The 27,090-nt window shown below is 50.2% G+C and overlaps 1 protein-coding gene across 1 annotated transcript in view; it reads right to left on the bottom strand.

The window, feature by feature from the left end:
• Slit3 (slit guidance ligand 3) overlaps window positions 1-27,090 on the bottom strand; it is a 593,945-nt gene that overhangs the window by 65,688 nt on the left and 501,167 nt on the right. The window contains exons 15-20 of the mRNA XM_057774230.1: window positions 24,346-24,496; window positions 22,958-23,032; window positions 15,724-15,867; window positions 14,339-14,482; window positions 12,267-12,430; window positions 11,315-11,447 (exon numbers count right to left, since the gene is read on the bottom strand). Coding sequence (XP_057630213.1) covers window positions 11,315-11,447; window positions 12,267-12,430; window positions 14,339-14,482; window positions 15,724-15,867; window positions 22,958-23,032; window positions 24,346-24,496 — 811 coding nt within the window. The remainder of the gene's footprint in view (window positions 1-11,314; window positions 11,448-12,266; window positions 12,431-14,338; window positions 14,483-15,723; window positions 15,868-22,957; window positions 23,033-24,345; window positions 24,497-27,090) is intronic.

Below are 27,090 nucleotides of genomic sequence, written 5' to 3'. Positions count from 1 at the left end.
ACGGCACAGCCAGCATGGACATCTGTCTGGGGGGGTCTTTAAAAGCTAAAATTAGAATTTCCACATGACCTAGCTACAGCACTCCTTGGTGCGTATCTGGAAGACTCTCCACCCCACCACAGAGACACTTGCTCATCCACGTTCACCGCGGCTCGATTCACAACCTCTAGGAAATGGATTCAGCCTAGACGTCCATCAGCGGAGGAACAGATAATGAAAATGTGGTACATGTACACATGGAATTTTATTCAGCCGTAAACGTGCAGGAAAACGGATGGGACTGGAAACAGAAGATTGAGCGTGGAAGCCTAGGTTTGGAGAGACAAACGCTGAACACCCCCTCCCACACGCAGAACCCAGTGTCTAATTTTTATTTAGGTGCACTTGTGTGGGAAAGAATGTGTGCAGAGCTCAGGAAACTAGAAAGGGGCTAATGAGAGAGGAGGGAAAAGATTCTTTAAGGTAAAGGAAAGCCATAGGACACATGTGGTATACGTGGAAGGGGAAACAGGAAAGGCTTAAATGGGGATGGGAAACATGGAGACAGGGGTAGGAAAAGTAGGTGTGTCTGTGTGTGTGTGTGTGTGTGTGTGTGTGAGTCCAAACTAATGATGCATGACAAAGTCATGGAAATCTGATACCTGTAATCCAACCAGACATTATATTTAATATGAAAGCTTGCATAGAGGAACATATGATTGTACAATAAGATTGAAATATACCATGTATGAAAAGGTCAAAATGAAATGAAAGTTATTGTTCTGTATAGTTAATATATGACAAAAACATTTATTTTTTAAAAAAATATTTATTTTATCTGTATGAGTGTTTTGCCTGCCTGTATGTCTGTGTACCACGTGTGTACCTGGGGCCCACAGAGGGCATTGGTTCCTCAGGAACTGAAGTTACAGATGGCTATGAACCACCATATGAGTGCTGGGAATTGAACCCAGGTCGCCTGGAGGAATAGCCAGTGCTCTTAACCACTAAGTCATCTCTCTAGCTCCAACAAAAAACTTTTTTTTTTTTTTGGATTTTTCGAGACAGGGTTTCTCTGTAGCTTTTGGTTCCTGTCCTGGAACTAGCTCTTGTAGACCAGGCTGGCCTCAAACTCACAGAGATCCGCCTGCCTCTGCCTCCCGAGTGCTGGGATTAAAGGCATGCGACACTACCGCCCGGCAACAAAAAACATTTTAAAAATGATTTGGAATTCAAAGCTGAGGATCTCTGATGTCTTATCTGGGAATAAGGAAAGAGGGGTATGTCTGTGTTACAGGGGGTACATGACAAGAGGGATCAAGCTGCAGGATGAAGGTCCCTAACAGACAGGAACTCTTTCAGACAAGCAGTGTGACCCCGGACCCCAGGCTTCTGGAGAGACTTGCTCAACTAGGGTGCCCCAAACTCTGCAGATTTAAGTTTCACAGAAGAAAGCAACCCCAGTTGAATTACGTGGTCATAAATTACAAAGACAACTGCCCCCGTGATGCCTACCATCGGGAGGGGTCACAGCCCAGTTTATTCACCCGTCCAGTCTAAGTCCTTGTCCCAGGCGTCCTGATGCTTAGGACACAAGGGAAGATTTGCTAAGGAGACTTTCCAGACCATCCTGGCTCTCTGGGGCGAGTTTCCTTCCACACGGCACTTGTCGTAACCTGTCACTGCCGTCTGCCTGCCCAGTGCCTGTCTTCAGTTCCCCGAGGTCGCTCCTCCACTGCCTCAGTGTTTCTCAAGCTTTAACATGTATGTAAACAGCCTGGGATCACATGAACAAAGCTGGTTCTGACCCAGACGGTCTGGGTAGGATTAAAGAAGTTGCATTTCTAATATGCTCACGAAGACCTAATGTGGGGTGATGAGTTGCTAACATGTGGCTTTTGTCTTAGGGTTTCTATTACTGTGAAGAGACACCATGACCACAGCAACTCTTCTTATAAAGGAAAGCATTTAATTGGGGTGGCTTATAGTTTCAGAGCTTTGGCCCATTCTTATTCATGGCAAAAAACATGGTGGTGTGCAGGCAGACAGCGTGGCTTGAGTATATATGAGACCTCAAAGCCCGCCTCTACAGTGACCCACTTCCTCCAACAGCGCCACACCTCCTAATAGTGACCAAGCATTCAAACACGTGAGTCTATGGCAAGTGGGGGGCCACCAAGATTCCCAAACAGTCTCCATGACTTGCGCAGGACGTTGTCTCTGCTTCAGTTGTTGTATTCAGTAAGACTGAATGAACTGAGGAGCTCAGCGTTAGCTCCTCTGAAAGTCTTCCTGTCTCGTCTGTAAGCAAAGTGAACCGCCTGCTTTTTGTTCCCTGCCTGCTGTCAGAATCTCCATTGCTTGCAATGTCTATCAACTGCAGATGCTAGCTGCACTTATCAAATGCATTCACAGAAACAGCTAGAGCAAGAAATTGACCGTGATAATTGGCACTACAACCTAGCCAAGTCCAGACAGGAAATAACACGTGCATCCCTTCTCTGGTTTCATCTCATTTCTGACCCTCTGATGACCTCTGGTTGCTGTTGTGCTGGTCTTGTCCTTCCCTGAACAGCCAAAGAGAGGGTGGCCAGGTCTCTGTCTGCCCTGGTCCTGCCTCTGCCTCCTTGTCAAGTTTCCTCCTGTGACCTCAGCCCTTAGCTCTAGCCTGCCTCCTGCATTTCAGCTCCCCCGCCCACAGGTGACATTATAAGTCTTTCAGTTCCTGGTGGCATCTTCAGTGTGAGTCTGCCCGCGGAGTCACGTCAGAACACTCACAGTGGCCTTCCTACACACTGACTGGCAACAGCTAGGCTCAGGAAATGTCACCTGGGCAATGAAAATCACAGAACTTCCCGAGGGAGCTGCGTTTGGCACTACTGAGCGAGCGGGAGCTGCTTTCCGGTCCAGGGTGTCCCAGTGCCCTGGCATCATGGCTTGGAAAGACACAGAATCAAAAAGCTCCGCTTCAGAAATGCAGATGCAGTGCTGAGGGACGCTGCCTTTGTAGGAAGCCCTTGATGAACGCTCTCAACTCCAGAGTAGCCTATAGCTGGAGCGGGGGTCCGGAGGGACGGTTCAGAAGCCTGCCCTCTGCCCCTGGCCTCAGAACTGCAGCAGCGTTTCCGGCAGGTCAACCTTTGCGTTGACCTGAATTTAAATGTTCTCTTTCAGCCCTCACTCCCGACAACACACCTGCCTGGCATGAAAATCCACACAGATCGCCTCGCACAAGCACTCCCCACTTTCTGCTCCCATTTTAAGCTTTGCAGAGCAGACAGGTTTTCACAAAGAATTCCAAGGGCAGCAGGAGAGGGAGAGGGCAGTCACCTTCCAGGAGACCCTACTACAGGCCAGGATTTCCACCAGAGACCTGGGTAAAGTGGGGGCAGCTCAGTGGCCATTCTGGCTAACTAATAGCTGTGTGTTTGTAGGCAAGGTACTTAACCTCTCTGGGCTTGTATTCACATAGCTATAAAATGGAGCTAGTGATGATTACTACCATGAAGTATTAAGAGGGCTGCTATGGATAGCGTCCAGCATCCTAGTGTTGAATAGTTTTTGAAAATACATTCAAATACATATATGCATATACACGTGTGTATTTATCCACAGAGACACATACAACCTCTCCACCTAGATCAATATATACATGATTACCAGAAGATTTCACTTCCTCTTCCTCTTCCGCAAGTGTCGCTGCGAGGAGCGTGGCACCAAGCCATGCTTGCTTGGCTCTGGTGTGTCCCTATGTGTGGACACCGCCTTCCTCTGGTCCTCAGCCTGCACACGACCTGCTCAAGCTCCCAGCACATGCACCTTCTTTCTTAGGCTGCCTGCTCCCTTAGGGAGCCAGGTGCTGGAACAGACCTTCCTGCCAGGAGGGGCTTCTGCAGACACATGCTTTCTTCCTGAATGTCCCTGGGGAAGATGACTCAGCCACAGTCTAGTTCACACTGCCTTCTCTTTCTTCTAAGTGTCCAGGATCAGGGACAAGACTGTGACCCTGACCGCTCCACTACAATCCCAGTGGCCGTGTCTCCTGAAGCACACCAGCTGACTGCATGGATGAGCGAAGGAGCATCTTGCTCCAACATTCTCATGCCGGGCATGAGTTCCCAGTATTGACTAGAGTACCAGCTCTACTAGGGACCAGTCCTCCTCAGTCCCCTCAATCTCCTGAAAGCACTGAGAAGCATCCTCTTCTAAGGTTGCCTGCTGAGTCTCTCTGGGTCAGGCCCATACTAGGACCCTACCATGCTCAGAGGGAGCCTCTCTCCAAAGCTGGGGTGAACCCTGTACCTGGCTGGGGTACCCTCTGGCTTTCCCTGTGTCAGGATGTGTTGGATATGTCAACTTGACACAACCTAAAGTCATCTGAGAGGAAGGAACCTCAATTAAGAAAATACCTTCATAAGATTAGGTTGTAGGCAGGCCTGTAAGTCATTTTCTTGTTCAGTGATTGACAGGGAGTGGGGCTGGGAGGAGTGGCAGCCCACTGTGGTTGGTGCCATCCCTGTGCTGGTGGTGGTCCTAGGTTCTGTAAGAAAGCAGGCTGAACAAGCCACGTGGAGCAAGCCAGTAGGCAGCACCCCTCCACGGCCTCGGCATCATTTCCTGTCTCCAGGTTTCTACCCTGCCTGAGTTCCTGCCCCGACTGCCTTTGATGATGAAGTGATACTGAACTATAAGACAAATAAATCCTTTACTTGACAACTTGCTTTTTGGCCGTGGCATTCCATCGCAGCAATAGAAACCCGAAGAGTGGAGAAATATAGGCAGGCTGGGCTGTGAGTCTATCCAATGCAGGGAAAACACGCCCAGAATAGGCCATGAAGAAGCAGTCTCTTTGCTGGTAGCAGCTGCATGGCTGGACAAGTTCAGCTGTCAGCATGAATTGGCCGGAACACAGACAGTGCCCCCAAATAATGACAGCAGGGCTCCTGGTCTGTTTCTTCCTGCCAAAGCAGGTGACAGACATGGCTGGATGTTGCAAAACACCGGCAAACTGGTCACAGGGCAGAAAGGGACATGGGCCTGTATACCAGGAAGTAGTGTATTAGTGACCCTATGGTGAGGCAGACAGGAAGAGCTTGAGTTTGTGCTCTGCAGCTGTTGGGCAGGTTGCTATAAGCAGGCTCTGAAAGTCCAAAGCTTCCCGTTTGCACTGGAATGAGGACGTTAAAAAGCTGGCCTCATGGAAGCAGAAAGAGCAATGGCTTTCCCAGGCTGGAAAAATGAGGGAGCCAGGCGATGGCGGTGCACGCCTTTAATCCCAGCACTCGGGAGGCAGAGGCAGGTGGATCTCTGTGAGTTCGAGACCAGCCTGGTCTACAGAGCTAGTTCCAGGACAGGCTCCAAAGCCACAGAGAAACCCTGTCTCGAAAAACAAAAAAAAAAAAAAAAACAAAAAAAAAAACAAAAAAAAAAAAAAAAGAAAAATGAGGGAAATGAAGGAGGGTGGGTGATGGTACAGGGAGCAAGTGGGCAGGAAGAAAAACACCTAGAATTACGCTGTATCAGTGGTTCTCAACCTGTGGGTTGCAAGCCCTTTTGGGGTCAAATATCAGCTATTCTGTATATCAGATATTTACCTTCAATTCATAACAGTAGCAAAACTACAGTCTTGAAGCAGCAACAAAAATAATGTTATGGTTGGGGGTCATCACAACACAAGGAACTGTGTTAAAGTGCCACAGCACTAGGAAGGTTGAGAACCATGGCTCTTCAGCCTAACAGAAGCTGTGGCAATGATTAGCTGTACCCTCAGTCCAGCTGGCGGGAGGACTCTGGATGTCATCAACACACACCACTGGCATGCTTGCTGGGCTTGGTCCCACAATTACTCTGCCCTGATCATTATGTGTTGTTTACACGTATTTAAATGTTGCACCGTATCCCGTAAGTAAGTTTCATCATTCTGTCAACTAAAAATTAAAAACAAAAGTTTACAAAGCCACTTAACTTTCCTAAGCCTTGGCAATCTGATGGGTAAGAGCAAAATGATCAGGGTTGGCAAAATCGCTTAGCAGGTAAGGGTGCTTGCTGCTGATTCTGACAATCTGAGTTCAAATCCCCAGCAGAACTCACACGGTAGAGGGGAGGGGACTCATCCACACACGCTGTCCTCTGACCTCCACAATGCACTCTGCAGCACAGGCACCCCAAATAAATAAATAAAAATGGGAACATCGCTGCTTGCTCGGGAGTGTGCCTGGCAGGAGCACACGAGGCTGCCTCCTGCACCTGGCACAGACAAGGGCTCCAGCGCAATGCAGGTTTGTAGCGTGGACCACACCTCCTCCCTCCCTCCCTCTCCCAAAGGCCAGTGCAGGCAGAGTTCCCTGGATTCACCCTCGTCTCTGAGCGCGTTGTGTCTCAGTGTTTGTGACTGTACGGATGCCCTTGTTTTGCCCTTTTCCGACTGCATGTCCACACCCTAGTAACCAACAGCTGGAGAGACATTTCCATTGAGCTGCTTTCTGGCATCCCAACTCCCATCCTGAACCTGTTGGAGAGAGCGGTGCCAGGTTCTCTCCTCTCCCTGGTACATCCTTGGCATCATCTCTGACCACGATAATTCTCAAACATGTGTGCCAGCCCGGTGTCTGCCCTCCCCGTCCCCTTTCTGTCTTCTACCAGGCTTCGGGTGTCTACAGTACAGCACATCCCTGTCGCTAGTCTGTTCCCCAGGATGCAGGAGACCTGCTGTCTGATTACTCGTCCCTTCTCCTGGCGACTGTGTCTGGTGAGGGGACAGTCATACATCCTTTTCTTTTTAGGATATCACTTAAAAGACAAATTCATGGTCATGGTTTTCAGCCGAAAGTCAGAACCCAAATGGCCCAGGTGGATGAGATTTCCCCAGCGTCAGATTCTCAGTCCCTCTCTAGGCCTCAAAGGAGATGGATGTTTGTCTCCCATGTCTGTCAACATTCCGGCAAATGCAAGCAAACAGATTCTTAGGCTTTGGTTACTTTGGAATAACGAGGCAGGCTCAACGATAAAGAGATATTTGCAGGGCAATAACTGTCCTTTCTGCTAGTGTGGAGACACTGCTTTGGCAGTTTCTCAGTGACTTGGGGGCGGGGGCTGACATGCTTTGCCCTGATTTTGAGAAGAGCCTGTAGGTCCCTGTCTTAGGGTTTCTATTGCTGTGAAGAGACACCATGACCACGGCAACTCTTATAAAGGACAACATTTAACTGGGGGTGGCTCACTTACAGTTTCTGAGGTTCAGTCCATTATCATCAAGGTGGGACATGGTGGTGTGCAGGCAGAGATGGTGCTGTAGAAGGAGCTGAGAGCCCTACATCTTGCGGCAACAGGAAGTGGTCTGTGACACCGGGAGTAGCTTGCGCATAGGAGAACTCACAGCTTATCCCCACAGTGACACACGGCCTCCAACAAGGCCACACCTCTTAATAGTGCCACTCCCTTTTGCGGCCATTTCTTTCAAACCACCACAATCCCCCTTTCAATCAGGAACTGGATGTTGCCTGTAGCTGGTGTCCCGTCCCCCCTCAATTCCTTGCTGGCTGCTGTCATGACTGCTGTGGTTCTTCACGTATCACCCACACCTAAGGGTCTCTGAGAAACTTTCAGAAGTCTGGAGTCCAAATTATTTTTGTAATGATCTACAAGCATTGCTCTTACTGCAGGAGGGATGGCTCGGAGATGACGAGCGCATACCACTCTGGCAGAGGACCCAAGGTTGGTTCGCAGCATTCACACCAAGTGACTCGGAACCGCCCGTCATTTCAGCTCCAGGGGATCTGATAGCCCCTTCTGCTCGTGATCTCTTGTGGGCCCCTGCAAGCTGTGCATCCCAAACTACATATAAATATCATCAAAACTAAAATAAAATCTTCAAGAAAAAGACCAGCATCCTCTGTTTTGTACGCATCTCACCTTTGCCCTGGTGGCATAAAACCAACAGAGGATACTGGCTCAAGACAGATAACTGTGCCTAAGTCACTGTGCCGTCACTTACCTGTGCATTTGCAGTGCATAAAGTAACAAAGCGAACTGTAACAACAGCAAGCCCCATTTCAGACTGCCCTTGACAAGGCAGTAAACACTAGCAACAGTAACAGCACCTGACCCCTGAGCGCTTGTTTCTTTAGAAACTGTGTAACTGGATGAACAGTGCAGACGCAGTGTTTCTGCAGCCCCTGAAACGCTCCATGAAATCCTTGCTCGCTGAACTAGCCGCTTTGGGATTCTCCCATGGAACACTATTTCTACTTAGGAGAATGACTGGCAGAGTCTTCTAAGTCAGGGGCACTGACTGGGGAGTTTTTGGAAAATAAACAAAAAGAATGGGACACAGGGCAAAGCACAGATGGTATTTGTTGCCAGTGATTGAACTGGGGCTTTCACATGAATATTAATAGTTTTGAAAACTTGGATTGAGCTCAACAGCTCCACCGGCCCTTTTTTTTTTTCTTACTTATTTATTTATTTAATTTTGTTTTTTGAGGCAGGGTTTCTCTGTGTAGCTCTGGCTGTCCTGGAACTCACTTTGTAGACCAGGGTGGCCTAGAACTCACAGAGATCCACCAGCCTCTGACTCCTGAGAGCTGGGATTAAAGGCGTGCGCCACCACTGCCCCGGGACAGTGCCCTCTTCCTGAAGACTTCTATGATGGGAAACTGACTAGTGGTCATGTCAGTGACACAGAATTTTATCTGCTGGACAACAGAACGCATCACGACCTGGAAGACCTGCATAAGTCAGTGAGCTGATCTAAGTGACCAGTGTGTTATGGTGTAGATCCTGGCTGGGAGACAGTACTACCCAAAGTCTGCAGACCAGTGTAGTTTAGGGTAACAGAACAGGCAAGTTCACAGATATGGATGCAGATTTCATATGACCCTTCAGAAGGTCCCACTGTCTGTGGTGTATGATCAATGATGAAAATCCACCAGTATTGGAAGGGACTCTTAAAATGATCCTTCCTGTTCCAACCATGTCTATGTTATACTGGCTTTTCTCCTCCAACTTCACCTGAACAACTATCACAACACAGGGGATCCAGAACAGAAACCAGGGTTGTCACAAAGTTTGACATTAAAGATTTGTGCAAACTAGACAGCATCGCCCTTCTCATGCCAGTGGCTGGTTTGTATCAACAACACACTTCTTATATAAATATGTGGTAGGTATGGAATTATTTTTAGACAGAATAAGGAGTAGCTATTTCAAAATGGTCCGTGTTAGCTTCTACGTGTCGAGTATCGCAGTGTACCTGACAGGCACATGTTCTTGGAGTGCCGAAAAGCAGAAAAAAGGTCCCAAGCTGGGGACCCACGGCATCGTGTCGCCAGGCCTCCTGGCTCTTACTTTCCTGAACACTCATTTCCCTGCCTCCCCCTCCCCATTTGGTCCTGGAGATGGTTCAGCACTAGAATTGAGTTCCTTGGAGTGCACTAGAAGCCGTGCTTGGCTGGGAGACATCAACTCTCCCACAGAAAATGACGAGAGGTCCTCTAAAGGCACGGAGCCCCAATTATTTCTGTTATTTCAGTCTCTGAGTCCTGTACCTTAGAGAAAAGCACTCACGAGCTGTCCTCACGGCACTTCTGCATTTTGACATGTCACTTGGCACCCGTCTGGCCAGGAAGGAGCACATTCCACGGCCATTTTTTTTTTTTTTTTTTTTGCTGTTCCTTTGCCTAGACACGGTTCACCACATGACATTGCATTTGCTCACCCAGACTTTTGAGGGCTCAGCCTCAGACTTTACCCATCCTGACAGGGTCTTTTAGTGACTGTCAGACCTCCTTTCCTTCCCTGGGGCTACCAGTACCCATGACAACCTGTCTGAGCATCCGGGAACACCAAAAGTGACATTCCCATCTAAGATTTGTTTGCATTCGAAGAGGCTGCCATGCTCACAGCCCACAGAGGAGACACTGGCCTGGGAAGCAATAGATTCCCCAGAAGGAATCTGGGTCACGTCAGTCTGTCAATTATGTCTGAGGAAGCAAGCCCAGATGGCCCCAGCAGAAGGAGTAGACCTGGGGTCTGGGACAGAGTTCTGACACACAAGTGTGACAGTGTGGTGTGAGTGGTGGTGTGAACCTTGTTGCCTGGACACCCTCACCTACTGATTATGTCTGAAGAAGCAAGCCCAGATGGCCCTAGCAGAAGGAGTGGACCTGAGGTCTGGGGTGGAGTTCTGACACACAAGTGTGACAGTGTGGTGTGACTGGGGGTGTGACTCTCGTTGCCTGGATACCATCACCTTCTGACAGTCCCCTCACCTGGCTCTTCCCGTTCGCATTTCAGGGTCTCCACTGGCGTAGCTACTTCTGCTTGTCCCACTCCATCTGCCCTGCTAGGGACCTGCTCCTGCGTGGCACTTTCGATCACAGCGTCATGTCCCAGAGAAGCTTTCTCTGAGTGGCACAACTAGGTAAACCTCTCCTTCACGGGCCCCCTGCTCGCTTTGCCTTTCTTTCCAGTCCTGTGAGCTCTAGAGATGACAGACCAAATGTCTTCCTTCCCCAGAGAGACCACGGGCCTCACGAACGTCGGGCCCACCTGTTTCTCTAGGTGTCATTTCTCCATGCTGGCAAAGAGCCTGACGTATGAGGCACCTCATCCCCATGGGATGACGGTACAAGAGAGGGCGGCGTGAGAAAGCACGGGCAGGCGGTGTGAGCCTGTGATGTTCTGCACCAGGTGGCCAGCACCTGTGTCTGACTGAGAGCTAGGCCTATCTACCACGGAACCAGACAGGGTGCCGCTTCCAGTACTGCGAGCTCTCCAAAGAGAGAACATGCCACCTGTTTCATGTAACTTGGAGCTTCTGGTCCAGGAACAAGATCTGGGGAGGGACTGTGAGGAATCTGAGCTGGGAAGAAGTTCTAGAACGGGTGTGACTCAGCCCTGACACATCACCTGCTTGAAGGGATTGCTCAAAGGAGGGATAGGATCACACTGTAGGTGGGCCCTCCAGTGTACAACAAGAGGCTCTCATAATTCCTTGTGCTATCACTTGGGTTAGACAGAGGCTTCACGGGGTCCAGAAAGGCAGAGTACAGCACAGGGGTTTTTGGAGGGCACAAGAAATACAGCAGCCCAATCGCACTCTGGAGTATCTTTAGAGAGCAAAGGGTCAGGCATGCCTCTTACCAGGAAGAGATGGTTTAGAGTTGGCCTCCCTCTTTCTCTTCAACCCCATCCCCCAATACCACTCAAAGCTCCCAACCACCGAGAAAAGCTCTGCTGGGATCCAGCGAAGTCAGGCATGTCCCCACACCCCCAGTTGAGATGCTGGGGGTACAGCGGGAAGGGTGTGGCCTCAGGGGCTGGGGGTGGTACCTACAGTTCAGTCACATCCTTCGGCATGCCTTTGGGGAGGGCACGGAGCCCCCTGTTGCTGCATCGCACCACAGTCTCCACACAGGTGCACTGCTCGGGGCAGCGCGGGCTCAGTTGGCAGCTGCTCTCCTCGTTGCCTGCGGAGAACCCACACGGCGTGAGCCTGGTAGAAGATGAGCCCTGCCAGGAGAACAACTGGGCAAAGCTGGCTGACAGGGCCAGACTGTTCACAGCAAGGGCCACCTCTGCCTAGCCCCAGCAGTGAGCCTGAGTCAGAAAGAAAGGCAGCTACTGGTTTCTTCCACTGCCAGAGGGGAAGGACACGTGCCTGGGAGCACGCATGGAGAGGGACACTGCCGTTTACTGCACTCTGCAGGAAGTTGTTAACCCAGACCCATGGCCACAGATAGGAAAGGGGCTCCTGTCTGTCACATGAGGAATAAGCCACGGCATCAAAAGAAGCAGCCAGGCAGAGGCAGAGCCAGGTCCTTCTCCTCTCTGCCCACCACTATATTGTAGACCCCATAGGTGGCAAGCTTGTCACCAGCCTCGTTATAATACACCTCAGTTAATCTTCGAACAAATCCTTCTGTTCTAAGGCAAGAGAAAAAGTCATCAAGTAAAGAATTGTACTGGCTTGAATTCATGTAGTCAAATATGCCTTCTGGGGTCCTGAGACCCAAAGTCTGAGATTTGTGGGTTCATATCTCATAGTCAAACGGCAGGAATTTTCAAGTACCATTGGTACATATTCTGACTCTCATCATAACATAGACAGGAAGAGTTCCCTGGCCCATTGTGTACCCAGGTACAGTACAGAGGGGTATACCATCTAAGGGGCACCAAGCCCACTGTGGGCGTGGCAAGTAACATGGCCAGTACAAAGACATTCCTACAGAGGACAGTGTCTGGGGTCTCAGCAGCCTGCCTTGCCTTCCCGATTCACGCCTTCTTACCTTCGCAGGTGAAGTCCTGGATGGCCACGTCTTGGATGGGAATCTCCTTGAGGAAAAAGGGCTTCTGGCATCTGGGGTTCCCACTGACGATGCGGCGTTTCCTCAACCACCGGCCGAGCCAGGCCAGATGGCAATTGCAGTTGAAAGGATTGGACAGGAGATTTCTGAGGGAGAGATAGCCCGAGCGGTCACTGTCCATCCAGACCCTAGAGGAAAGCCTAGGATCCCCTCCTGTAGCCCAGGTCAGCTTTCCCCGGCCAGTGATAAGGCCTTGATATCTCTTCTTGGAGGATGCAGAATTTTTCTCTAGACACAGGGGGATGTCTGTTGGTGCCCTTGCCACAGCCCATGCTAACAGCTGTGTTAGCCTTGGCCTCCTCTGTCCATCAGGCCCCACTTGGGCAAAGCTGGCAAGGTCTCTGGAACAATTTCCTCTACTTGAGGACAGTGTCCATGTTCTCCTTCTCCCAGGAAATGCCTGCAATTTGTGGGGCTGGGCTGTCGGTGTCCCTGACCCGGGGATGCTGAGATCATTCCTTTTGCTGACCTGTGCCCCTTCCTTTCTTCCAGTTGTGTCCATACTAAGGTTATTTCTGTGACTGTCAGCAGCTGCCCAAAGACTTGAGTTCTGTAAGGCTGGCATTTCTGCTGGCCTCTCCATATCCAGAAGCGAGCCTGTGTACCACAGGCGATGTATTACTGTCTGTGCAGCGGCATGATAGACTGATGAGGGAGGGGACGAGGGTGGTAGCAGTTGTCACTCTGAGTGCTTGCTCCAGGCCTGGGACCATGCTAAATAACTTACCCCTCCGTCACGTCACTGAGGCAGAGGGTGGATAGGGGAGGGGCAGACCACGTGACAGAAGAAGGGAGAGGAGAGAGGATGAAAGGGGGACTCCTAGGCTGTGGAATCCAGGAGTTGCCACTGCAGAGTCCTCAGACAGGGTGTGAAGTGTGAGGGCAGGGAGGCTTGGCAGCAAGGCAGAGGGACTCACTAACTGGGAGACAGTAGATGGCTAGCCCTAAGCTGCTCTGTAGCTCTACTTCTGTTTCAGGTGGGAAGGTGACAAGGGGTGCAAGAGCAGCTGGGGCTGTGACTTCGTTTTGTCATTTCTGAGTGGAGGAGATGGGACAGGTAACTGCTCGCTAAGGACAGGGGAGGCACAGGCAGCATCGTCCGCAACTGTAAAGCGAACACCCTTTGAGAACTGTCTGTCCTGAGGCCTGGCTGTGCAGATCACGCTGTTAGCAGGACCAGTTCTCGCAGCAATCACAGGAGGTGAGGTGTGCTGGCAGAGATCGGATGCACTGAGATAAAGAAGCAGTCTCAAGATGCCACAGCCGAGGAGAGGAAGCTAGGACTCGAACCTGGGAAACGCGGCCTTACAGTCAACAACCACTGTCCTGTGCTGCCCCTGTCCTCGGGAGGACTCCTGCAGAGTGCTCCTTACAGGGGACTTCTTGGGCAGAGTACTCACTGACAGGCCCAGAAAGCTGGGCTCCAACTCTGGCTTTGACAAACACCAGTGCAGACAGGATCACCTTTTAAAAGCCACTGTTGATCAGACCATAGCAAAGCTTCTATGGCAAAGCTTCCGTGTTTGTGGTGCGCTCTGAAAACTAAAGCATCCCTGCGGCCATGCAGTTTGACCCTGGCCTCCTCTCCAGTCCCATCTTACACAGCATATCCAGCCCAATGGCCTTGCTGGGCTTCGCCTATTTACTCTGCTCCAACCAGCCACAGGGCCTTTGCATGACTGTTCCTGCTAAAGGAAATGCATTTCCCCCCTTTTCTTCAACAAACTAATCCTCCCTACTGCGTCTCCACAAAGCTCGTGTTGGACATTCTATCATGGGGACAATTCACTGTGCTGCCAGCCCCAGGGAGGAGGAGCCGGGTCTATAATCCTTAGTACTTAGATGGTATCCAGCACATAGGGGGAGCCTGACAGATGTCTATTAAATAGACAGATGGGCAGGGGACCTTGATCCTAGTCTGGGGAGCTGAGATAGCAGGAAATTCTGCAGGGAGGGGCCCAGAGGAAATGGGTAGCACGCCTGGGGGCACTCACATGGTGGACAGGGAGACAAGTGTGGTGAAGGCTCCAGGGGTGATGGTGGCGATCCGATTGTCATACAGGGACAGCAATCTCACAGAGCTGAGGCCAGCGAAGGTGTCATTGCTCACACAGCTGATCAGGTTGCTCCTCAGCATCCTAGAAGAGGGCGGGAGAGGGTCATGGGTAGTGTTCTCACCTCTCAAAAGGTAAACAGCCATCTCCTGGCTCAGCCAGTTACTGTTTAGGCTTGGCTGATGATGTGCAGGGGCCTGGACCCTCGCTGGGACCAACACCAATGTATATGAATTTGTATTTCCCACACTGTGTGGCGGTTTGAGTGAGAATGGTCCGCATAGGCTCCTTGTTTGAATGCTTGGTTCCCAATTGGTGGAACTGTTTGGGAAGGATCAGGAGGGCGACCATTTTGGAGGTGTGTCACTGGGAGTGGGCTTTGGGGTTTCCGAAGCCCATGTCATTCCAGTTGGCTCTGTCTTTCTTCCTCTCTCAGCTAGCTCCATCCCTATCTACCTGCTGTCAATCTCCCAGCCACGATGGGCATGGGACTCACCCTCTGAAACGCTGAGCCAGCACCAATTAAATGTTTTCTTTTATAAGTTGCCTTATGGGTTTTTGATCCTATTGCACGTACTGGCTTTGTGGGAGCCTAGGTAGTTTGGATGCTCACCTTACTAGACCTGGATGGAGGTGGGTGGTCCTTGGACCTCCCACAGGGCAGGGAACCCTGATTGTTCTTTGGGCTGATGAGGGAGGAAGACTTGATTGGGGGAGGGGGAGGGAAATGGGAGGCGGTGGTGGGGAAGAGGCAGAAATCTTTAAGAAATAAATAAATAAATAAATAATAAGTTGCCTTGGTCATGGTGTCTCTTCAAAGTAATAGAAAAATAACTGAGACGCACTGTAAACACAAATCATGGTTATCTGTCCACATGCACCTGTACAGATGGTTGTCAGTGTGCACATGTGTACTTCCAGGAGGAAGAGGAGCCACATATGAGTTCAGTGTATGTATATGTGCTTGAACATGGATGCTTGCTTGCAGATGTATTAGGGATATATTACGTGTTTCTGTGTTGATGAGTAATGGGTGCATGAGTGCCTGTGTGCATCCCTCAGTATGTTTCTGGCAGGAATATGCACATGAGGGCATTAGGGGGGCTCTGCGTGGGATGTGCTCAGGTGTGTGGGTATGCTGGAGGGATCAGCATAAGCTTCCTTGCATTAAAAGTGGGAAAGTCTGATGCTGTAGAGAGGAAGGGACCCACAAGGCCAGGATGGTGCCTGACTTGGCTCCATGTCCACAGCCTTCACAGTCCAGCCCTCACTCCCCTGCCTCCTGCCTTCCCGCTCTGGACCTGAGCCCAGGTCTGGGTACTCACAGTGTCTTGAGGCCACTGAGGCCCCGGAACATGCGTCCATGCATGGTCTCCAGCTGGTTTCCCGTCAGCATCAGCTCCTGCACGCCTGCTGCTCCATCGAAGGCACCCTCTCGCACCTCCTTGATCCTATTGTTGCTCAGGTTTCTAGAAGAAAGGGGTAGAAGCAGGAGAATCATGAAGGTAGAGGTTTTTCAGCCTCCAGCTCCCTGACGCTGGGTCCTCAGCATCTGTGCTCTGGGACAGGGAGGCACTCCTCTTAACGGGTGGAGTAACACACAGAGCCCAAGGCTTAAGGGGTTTCCAGTGTAATCACTTATTGGATGCTCTGGGAGATTCACTATTATTTCTTCTCTTCAATCAGGGCTCTCACTGAGCAGTGGTCCTCAAAGAAGGGATGGAGAAAAACAAAAAGCAGCCCCCCAGTGGGGATGAACTCATTTGAGGGGCTTGTAGGTCTCTCAGCAGAAACCCCTCACAAGTGGATACTTCTTACTTAGGAGAGGCCAACCATTGTAACCTCATCAGACCCTCAAATAATATCCAACAGACAAATACGACTGTCCGATTTTGAGGTTGAGGAGGCTGGGTTCCAGGAAATTTTCATAAAGTTCCCAGATTCACACAGCTGAAAGAGCTGGATTATGAAGCTAGACTTTCTGGGACACTAGAAGTATAAGATTGAAGAAAAAAACCCCTCCCTTTCCTACATTATTTCTCTGGAGGTGTGAGGACCGCCTTAGATAATTGTGGTGTGAGAGAATGGTCTGTATTCTGTCAATTATATTTTAAATAAACACTCATTGGCCAGTAGCCAGGCAGGAAGTATAGGCGGGACAACCAGACAGGAAGTGGAGGCGAGTCAATGAGAACAAGAGATTCTGGGAAGAAGGAAGCCCATTCCTCTGCAGTCCTGACCAGCCATAGAAAAAGCAAGATGTGACTGCCTCGCTGAAGAAGGTACTGAGCCATGTGGCTAACACAGACAATAATAATGGACTAATATACATTATAAGAGTTAATACAAAGCCTGAGCTAATAGGCCAATCAGTTTATAGTTAATGTAGACCTCTGTGTGATTTCTTTGGGACTTAATGACTGCAGGAACTGGGCCAGACAGAAAGCTCAGTCAACATAACTGAGTCGCAGAATTCAAGTTGGGAGGCTTTGGTTGTGTGTGTGTACATGCACACTCACGTGTATATGTGTACACATGTATGTGCTAAGGCCAAAGGTCAACATCAGGCATCTTTCTCAGTTGTTCTTTGCCTTATTTTCTGATGCACGGTCTCTCGCTGAATCTGGAGCTTGCCTGATTCAAGTAGAATGACTGGCTAGTGAGCCCCAGGGATCCTCCTGTCTCTTCCTCCCCAGTTCTAGGATTATAGGCACATGCTGCTGCCCTTGGCTATACATGGATGCTGAGGATCCAACAGGTCTTCATGAGTGTGCAGTAAGCATTCCACCAACTGACTCATCTCCCCAGTCCTGGGATCTTGGTTTTCTCATAGCACCCCTATTCCTACCCAGCCCTAGTGCTGCCATTCCCGAGTACGCCCTGATCTGAGAGCAGACCCTGTTCTCTGAAACCTGGTGTCCACAGCACGGGAGACCATACTAGGGCAGTGACAACAGGTAGATCCTGCACAGCCATGGAAAATTCTAGTTCCCAGGGTTGTTTCAAGAGTCAGAAGCAGGGATTCTGTGGACCATCTTATGGTTCAGGCTGAAGGCATACATGGTTTTCTGGATGGAACCAAGCCTGATGATGTTCCTACCTTGGACAGGAAACTCTGAGGATGTTGCTGACTCACTGAGCATGTGAGTTTGGCTGAACTGCTGGGCTTGTGGACACTGGCCATATGCCCAGACCTCTTGGTAAGGATGGGAACTGCTTCATGCCAGAGCCTTGGATGGATATGGGGCCATACAAACCCTTTCACAGAGCACAGGGATGAAGCCTGCCAGATGGACAGGGGACCAATTTGAAGCACATGGTACCCAAGGGTTCAATGTTCGACACTTGCCTTTCCCATAAGTGGCACCCCAGTAGACAGCTGAAGAGGTGACAAACTCCAGCTGATCCATCCTTTAAATCATCTTCTCTTTGTTCTTTCTCTGCCCCCCAAAATCCCTTCCTCTCCTGCTTAAATCCTTGAAGTCCCTCTCCTAAGGCCTGTTAGCTGGAGCAGTCCTGAACCAGAATCCATTTCTGTGATAACCTAGTACTCAGCCTGTCTCCTTATCAGTTCCAATAGCCCTGGTCAGGGACAAGCCAGGAATGGAGGGAGTGCATGGGGGGCACAGCATAGGACCCCTAAGCTAGATGTAGGAACTGAGGTCAAGGCTTTCCTAAATGGTGAGGTTCCGGGGTGGGAGGCTCCTTGGGGATGAGCATGCAGGAGGATTGGACGGTGAAGATAGAGAAGTGGGGGTGGGAGGGCCATTCCCTGACATCTGTTTCTTCAACAGAGCAAAATTAGCATCCCATTGCTGTAAGGTTTGTGAAGTGCATTTCCTTACGGGGAGAATGAGAAACAGAAGTGAGGTGGGGGTGTAGTTATAGGGCTTTCCAGAAGTACTGCTGTTCCTTCTCTATCCGTCGAACTTGGGCTTACCCCTGAAGTCTGGAGTGGAGGGTGGGGAACAGAGTGTAGCTTGGAGCAAATATTCTGGAAAATGAGTGTGTCTGGATTTTCTAAGAGCTTGGATGTGGTCCAATGCAGTGTCTCCCTGAGATGCATCTGCTCCCAGGAAGCCTCAGAACAGAGATGCAGTCAGTTAGTGGGCTCTCTCCCTTCGTCTCCACAAACCTATCTAGAGAAAGGTGCTTCTGGGGTTAAGAGCACTGGGTCTTCTTCCAGAGGTCCTGAGTTCAATTCCCAGCAACCACATGGTGGCTCACAACCACGACAATGAGATCTGGTGCCCTCTTCTGGCTTGTGTGTTTTGGCTCTGACAATAGCCCAGCTACAGAAATGCATGCTGGGTCTAGTGGTGGTTCAGAGGCCTCACGTGTACTGCCTCTGCAGGCTGCTGTGTGCCCCTGACTCCATACTCCCTGAAGAAGGCAGAGGCACACAAGAGGATTGATACAACTCCCAGCCTGAGCCCAGGCAGAGGAGGCCAGGCTCTCCTAGGCCACTCACTATTCCCTGGAGTTACAAGGTTGGCCAGCTACTACTGCAGTGGGGACAGAGCTACAGTCCTGTTTAAAGCTCAGTCCCAGGAGGAATGCATCAGAGAGCAAAAGTGTCCTTTCTGGAGACTTAGGACAATGGGCCATGCCTGAGCATATGTTTGGGCACACTGCCAGGATGAGGTGGTTCCGTCCACGGACCAAGAGCCTGTCCCTCCCTGAAGGACTACTATAGGCTTAGGTATTCACGGGCTCCAGGCAGGTGATTTAATGGTGATGAGAAGCGGGTCCCTTGGAAATAAAGGTGACCAAGACCCCATGTCCATCTAAGGGAGTGGTTGCTGTTCTGCTTGACTCTACTGGGCCAGTTCTGCCAGGGCATCTGATAGCCCAGAGGTACCAGAAAGCAAGATCTTATGGCTTCTGTGAAAGCTCCTTGGTTTTAAAAGAGGGAAACTAATTCCTATTAAAAAACAGAGCAAGTAGCAACAAATCCAGCCATGTGCCCGTGGCTTGCTAGAGGCTGGCCGGTTTTCAGGCTATGCATGGGTGTGTCTCCTCAGCATCATAACTGGGCTGAAGTCTACTGCAAGGAGAGCCACAGCTCTGAATGTGGAGCCCCTTTTTTTCTCTTCTCCTTCCCCCTTCCCTCCCTCCTGTCTTTCTACTCCCCTTCCCAAATCTCGCTGAACTATGGATGGTACTCAGGGCTGCAGGAATGCTAGACAAGTGGCTGCAGCTGGGGGCCTGGGGCTGGATTCATCCTGTGGGGTCTTAGTCAGGTGATTGGTACTGATTAGTGTGTGGATACACATGCACATACGCACACATGCATACATGCCACACATGGGGACACACACAGACACGTACACACACAGATGGATACACATACATATGGACACATCATTTGGATGCACACATGGACATATACACAGGGACATACAGATAAAAACACACACGGATGGACATATGCAAACACATAGATAAACATGGACATACACACAGGGACACAAACACATACACGGATGGACACACGCAAACATATAGATACACACGTACACAGACACACATGTGGACACAAACACATGGATGCACACACGCACACACGTGTGCAAGAACATACACAACTACTGTCTTCCATGGAGTGACCTTCCCCCAGCCCACCTGCAAGGCTGCCGCTGACTCCTGGCTCTGCTCCCTGCTTAAGTTTTAAACTCGAACAAGTCACCGAACATGATGTCTCCGTTCCCTCGGATGTGGAACGAAGCAATCCCACAGCCTCTGGTTTTGCTTCGTGAGGGTAACATTAAACAAGCACTAGAACTTTCTGGTACAGAGCAGACAGTAAGTGTTGACTGCTAGCTAATGTTGGTTCACCAGAGCCTTCCCAGCCTTGTCTCACCTTTGCCCTACTCCCCAAACCTTCTGTGCAGAACTGTCTACAAATGTAACTGGGTACTTTAGGCTACTCGACCCACTGGCACTGAATCCTGGCATCGTCTCTGGCCGACACCTTCCATCCTTATTTCTTCCTCTTCATCTGCTTCGGTTTGTGCAGTATTGGGAGTTGGGCGGGGTCTTGTGCGTACGAGGCAGGCACTAGTTCTCTGAGCAGCACCTTGTCACTCATCATCGCTCACAGGAAGAGTAAATTTATTCTCATTATGCAAATGATGAAACTAAGGCCCCGCCCCCAAGGGTCTCCTAGGACCACATAGTGGACAAGGAAAAGCTGAGCTTGGGTCAATGCAGGCCAGCCTGCAGGTTCTTCCCCACACCTGAATGTTGAGCTGGGCCGGGAGCAGTGGGAGATATTTGGCAGCCCCAACTTCCACTCCTGCATAGCAAAGAAAGGGACTAGCCGAGTGGGATCTGGTCCTTCGGTTGAGATCTGGGCTTGTGTTTGGCCACGCTCAGGTTGCATGTGGCTGACGGTGGGGACCAGCTGCCTCCTGTAACACATTCGTATTCTTGTTTCCCTCAGCCTGCAGTGCTATTTCTCTGCGCTCACATCCCCATCGCAAGTGGGAACACAATTTGTGTGACTTTCACCGAAAAGGCGTGTATGGGGGACTGTCTTCTTTGCAGAAGTGAAGACTCCTGGGATCCTGTTTGCGAGGCCAATCGGTACTGGTGCAGCCTGATTCACTTCAGTAGCTTCCTCTCGCCCATATTAACCTCCACATCTGTCTTGAGGTTGAAATTAAAGCACAGCTTTCTCTGGTTAGAAATAGGAAGGACTATCTAAGTGGTTGCTAATTGTGCTGGGTGCCAGAAGCTCATGGGTGCTGGGCCACAGTGACAGCCTTACCAATCTGACATGTGCCCTGGTCTCTGCCATCCCCTCAGAGAGCTAGCTCATCTCCTGTTTACAGGGGCCTGTGGCTCAAGGCAGCGGCTGTAGTCAGCAGAGACACTCCTGTGGTGCCACTGAGAGAGCAGCTGTGTAGGGCCTAGAAGGCGTCTGTTCCCTTGGCTGCAGGGAACTGATGGAGAGAAATACGATGAACAGGAAATGAGGAGTTAGAGATAATCCTCGTGATTCATGATTGTTAAATTCTCTATCACCAGGAACGCTGAACGAGCACACATTGAATCGCTGCTCCCGGGAACACTAGACGAGGCTCCTGTGAGCCCCTGGCCATGGCATTTCCATCAACTGATCAATAATAAGCTTGTTCTGTGAATGCTTTCTGCTCAGACATTGTATTTACTGTACTATTGATCCATCAACATGGTACACATGGCCGGCAGTGCTGGGTTCACTGCTGAACAAATGCACAAAGCTCCACAGCGCATGTGCCCTCAGTGAGGCACAGTGCAACCCTCTCAGGCTTTGGGTATCTAGACAGTGTGCCAGCTTGGGCCAAAGCTGGCACTAAAAAGCACAAAACTGTGAAGCCCATGCCACTGGATAAGCCGCAAAGTGGATGCTCGCTTACAGCTTGAAGCTGAACCCGGAAAGCAGAGCATCACCGTGTTCAGCCCCAGCTGGGAATGCGTGTCCCAGTTAAGGGACGCATGTTGGGGTGAGTAGGGCTTTCACTACCATATGTGTGGAAATGACACAAACAGCTTGAAAAGTTGTGATTTTAAAGTTCTGTGAATTTTGATACAGAAATGAGTTAGTAAATATGGAATTGGTAAGTAGTGATGGACTGCATTTAACTTGTTTAAAAAACAGACACCACCTCTGTGAGGCTGGGAGAGATGGGATATGGGGTGGGGTAGGAAGAATGGTTAAAGACAAGTGTGCCCTGGGAGTCAGATGGTGAAAAGTCCGCACTGTCCATGCTGGCACTTCTGCGAAGACACTAGAAGGGGTGAGGAGGGGAGCGAGCCTGACCACACAGGTAGGACTGAGGTGGACCTATTCTGAGAGCCAGTTTTGACATGTAGTAAAGGTGTGGCCTTAGGGAGGCCATTGAACTTCTCTGAGCTATGGTTCCCTCACCTGCCCAGCATAGAACATGAAGCCAGCACAAGATGGGTGAAGGAAGACTGAAGAAATGGGTACCCGTGAGGCAGGCACGCAGTCCTGGCTAAGGACAAGGGCATCACAGGGGACAATGTCCTTCTTGCTGTCTTTATGACATGGCCCCAGCTCCCAGGAAGGGGGAGGGTCAGGACGACAAGTAGCCATGCACTACAGAAACCAGTAACAGCATACAGGTCCTTTGCCTAAGCCCAGTCTCTACTTGGACCAGGGGACTTTGTGACCAAACTTATTGAGAACAGATGGAGATTCCTTCCTGATGTGCCCGTTCCATACATACTTCACCCAAATTCCAAGTACCACAGGGTCCCAGATACCCCTATTTCCTTGTTTTTCCAGATCAAAGTACCCCCTCAACCTTCTAAAGTAGGTGCTGAATGTGGACTGGGGGCTGCGACAAGTAGAGGGGACAAAGGAAAGGGGGCAAGGAGGTGTGGAGCATATGATGACAGCTTGACGACAGTCAAGTTCTATGTTGTTCTGTGCTGTGTCCCTGGTTTCCAGGCCAGGACACAGCAGGGGACAGGAGGAGGCACAGGGGCAGGAGTGAAGGGTGAGGGCCCAGGAAGCTGAGGTGGCTTCTGCACCCCATGTTGACTTACATTTTTCGCAGGTTGGGCAACTTCTTGAAGATCCCAGTGGCCTCCAGGACGGAGATGTCGTTGTCATTCAGTCGCCTACGTGGGATCCAGAAGAAGCAGGGCTCAGCCTTCGCTGCTCGCCTGCCACTCTTCCTCATCCGGCTTTGGCTGAGCTCTGCCTCAACTTCACATTCAGTAGAGTTCAACAGAATCATGAAAAACTGCAGTATGAGGTGAGGGGCTCGGCAGAGAGAGTTGGATGGGAAAGGGCAGGAAGACACTAAGTCTGAACCTTCCCATGCCTCCTTCATGGGATTGTGGCTTCTTACACACTTCACATTGTACTTTAAACACACAGTCAAATTCCAAGTTCCTGGATCCATTTTATGGGGGTACCAATGGCAACCCGAACCCCCAGGGAAGTTCCTTAGGATCTCCTGAGCCCAAGCACATCTCTTCCTGATGACTCTTATTGTCCGAGGGGGCCCCGCACCCAGCACCTCTGTGCTCAGAAGCCTACTGTGCCCTCCAGTGACTAGGACAGTCACAGAAAGCACCCAGAGCCACAAGTCTGCCATTGCGTATCCAGGGCTCACTCTGTGCCAAGAGTCAAGAGAAATAGTATTAGCTTGTGTTCCCCTTCTAGACCTTCTGAAGTGTAGAGGGAGACATTATCCCCCCTGCTTCTCCCCACCCCCCATCACAGCTGGAAACCTGGGTTTCAGATCTGAGAGGCAGCTTGGCCAGTCTCAGGGAGGCTGGAAGGAAGAGGAGAGGTAAATGGCAGGTCTGGTTAGCCTCACAGGCTGTCCTTTAGCCTCTACCATGCTTCAAGTTTTACCTTGTCCCTTTTTAGACCTTGAGAGATGGTTTGGAGGTTCTATCAGGAAGGTCATCCTCTGTAGCCAAGTGTGACACTTCTGGGGGTACACATATGGAGTAGTGAAGGAAGGTGGGGGACACCCACCTAGCTGGCCAGATTGGAAGAATCAACCCTGATGATCACTGGGATGACGGATGTTGTGGCCAGATTGCCCAGTTTCGGATAAACCAATGCACCTTTCTAGCCTGGTTATTAGGTGGTTTAGATACATTTAATCATCTTAGTTGTATTTTTGCCTAGTCACAATTTTTATTTAATATCTAGTTTTCTGGCAATACTGTTAAGTACCTAAGGGCCAGCAGGTGCCATTTGCTTTGTTCACTGTAGGAATGCAAGCCTAGAGCAGAACCTGGTTTACAATGAGTGTTCAGAACCAACGAATGGTCTTTACTTGCAAGCAGTCTGCCCACGTATGTCTGGGTGTCTTTCTCAGCCAAGCACACAGAGAACCCCATTTGAGTTAACTCAAAATGATTTAGGTATGGGTAAAGAGATGTAGGCAGGGGTACAGTGGGGTGGGACTTACAGGTCAGTGGTATACTCGGGGAGGTGGCTCGGGATGCGGGCCAGCTTCTGGTTGGAGCAGTCCACAATGGTGCCTTCGCAGCGGCACTTCTCAGGGCACACGAGGTCCATGAAACATTCACTGCTGAATCTGTTGCGATAATCCTCAGAGCCTATGTGGGGCCAAAGAGGGGGGTTGTCATCATCATTTGGGTTTCCTGGCACAGGTCTAAAGTTGTCGGGACTGGAGGTGGGGAGTGAGGTGGCTAGGTGAGTTGGGAGGTAGAGGTGTGTGTGTGTGCGCGTGCACGCTTACGTGCATATGGGAACGCAGGTTTGGGAGAAACTGCTTCTAAGGTGCAGAATCAAATAGCAGACGGTACTGACAACCATTTGGCCACTCTTCACACCCCACATCTACGTGTTTCCCACACGCTCTTTTGTCATTCATCACTTTCTGTCTTTCAAGAAGCCAGGCTTCAGATCTGCGTGCTCTCTTATGCATTTATGGGTCATGAACCTTTTGAGAAGTTGATTAATGTTACATATGCTCTGTTCAGAGAAATACCACAAGACGCCTACACAGAATCCAACCTACAGCTGTAGGAGATTCTTGGTTCTATGACGCTTGGCATCTACAGACTGGAGACTTTTGTGGGGGGCACTGGAGGGTAGAAGTAAGGTACGAGAAGGGGTCACATACTTAGAGGGCGTCCTGGTCTTTCCGACGAGAGAAGGAGGCCAGTTCCTCATTTGGTGCTAAATGACCACCGGCATCCTACCTGATTCTGACTTCAATGAGGGTGGAGCACTAGGGTACCCAGAATCCACAATGCTGATGCTTTGGGAATCTGGCTTACAGCTGCCTGAGATGTGTTTTGTTGTCTTAGGAGAAGCCAGATATTTAAAACACACTGGCAATGAATCCGATTGTTAAACACAGTGAAAACAAAATGGATCCAGGGTCAGACCTGACTTCCACATAGAGGAAGTTCTCTTTAATGCCAGTAAAAGGTCAGTTCCCATGAGCTAGAAGTTGGAGCTAAGATTTATTCTTTTCAAAATTTCATTTCTTCCAAGGTCATTTGGTGATGGCAACAGGCCTGACAGACTGACGTCTCTGAGACATGCCCTTGGGGCCAGTCAGACAGACCTCTGTGAGCACATGAATTATGCTAGCGGCAATGGGGAAGGGCACGCGGCTCTCCTGACGTGAGCGTGTTGTGCGGGGGTTATTCACGCTCTCACACCCACATTTCATCAGCGCATTGCCAGGTATACAGTGTGAGCTCACTTCATGTTTGTCAAGGCACAAGTGGAATGCCGCCAGAACCCGAGGATCCCATGCGCATTTCCGAAGTGTTTCAGCGCGGGAACACCGCATGTTTGGCGAATGGCTTGAAGTGTTTTCACGGCAACACGGAGTACGCGCAGTCCCCATGTTGTAGGGTGCATTTGGTCAGGCTTTGCAACTTCCTAGCTCCTATTTCCCAGGGGTTTGGGTGAAGATGGGAGTTATACCAGAGGCAGAGTCTCCAGCAAAAGGCAAGCACAGTATGGCCACGCGTGATTCTACTCTTGTGCTTCCTAGGTCATGACAGAAGACCTGGTAGAGGCCAGAGAAACTTCACTGGTGCTGAAGGGAGCAGCTGACAGCTAACCGCACTTGAACCAGCAGCAGGTTGCTTTTCTCCAAACTTCAAATGGGTGGTTCCTCTTAACCCCTGAGGTTAGAACGTCACATTGTAGATGAGGACCCTAAAGGTCTATGGGGCTCTCAGTGCATGGTGAATGGACTAGAGCTAGCTTCCAGAGACCCACGTGACTAATACTCACACTAGGTAGACTAATGAGCTTTGTGATCGAACCTTTATCCCCCACATCTCTAGCAACAGCCACCAAGCCTGATGTGGTGGAGGCAGACAGAATGGGTTTCTGCTCCAGGGAGCTAGGACGATGAGGCAAGCAAACGCCCGCCTCCCTTGCTCTTGTACTCTCTACTCTCATTTATCTTCCTGTGGTCACTGCCGATTGGGAACAAAACTGGTGGGCCTCGCATTCTCAAAAGACACCCTCTAGCTGAAACCTGGAGTCAGAAGTCTGGATGTATCCTTTCTGTTCCTCTCTACTCCCTTCCCACTCATTTCCTTTGTCCCCCTTGCCCACCCTAGACTTGCATAAACAGAACCTATGCATATGTTTCACAATTTTACAGCAGCTTCCTGGTCCAACGTTTTATGTCAATCCTTTTCCTGGCCTGCACGCATCACCCACTGAATAAACCCTGTACCCTTTCTCTTTAGACATATCAGAACACTAGGTTATTCTGCAACTCCTGCCAGATGAAAGTCCATTCTGGTCTTGTCAGTGGAGCGACATGGTGATGTCATAGCGGGGGCATTTGGCACGTGCGTGATTATGTTTCCTTCAAAACAGGTCTGCCACGGGATACTTGCAAAACGGAGGAACCCTGACGATCGAGCAAAGGCAGAAAGACAGGAGGGAGCCCAGTTTGTACTTCGCTGTGAGCCTGCAGACGTGCACTGGCTGGGGACGGCCGCCTATTAAATGCATTTTCGTTTTAATCAAGGTGAGAGCAGTCTGTAGTTAGCAGGAATCGCTCTCAGTAGTATCGTTAGGTTATAACTGGCAGACCTCGGCAGTGGAGCTGCTGACCCATTTTAATGAAATGATTTTGCAATTAGATTCGATGGACTAATGTGTTCTCTCCAGCATTTCCTCCCCCCTGCTGTTTTTGTTATTGCCC

The sequence above is a fragment of the Chionomys nivalis genome, chromosome 7 (assembly GCF_950005125.1).
Source record: "Chionomys nivalis chromosome 7, mChiNiv1.1, whole genome shotgun sequence".
Classification (NCBI taxonomy): Eukaryota; Metazoa; Chordata; class Mammalia; order Rodentia; family Cricetidae; genus Chionomys; species Chionomys nivalis.
This window is presented reverse-complemented; position numbering and strand designations above follow the sequence as displayed.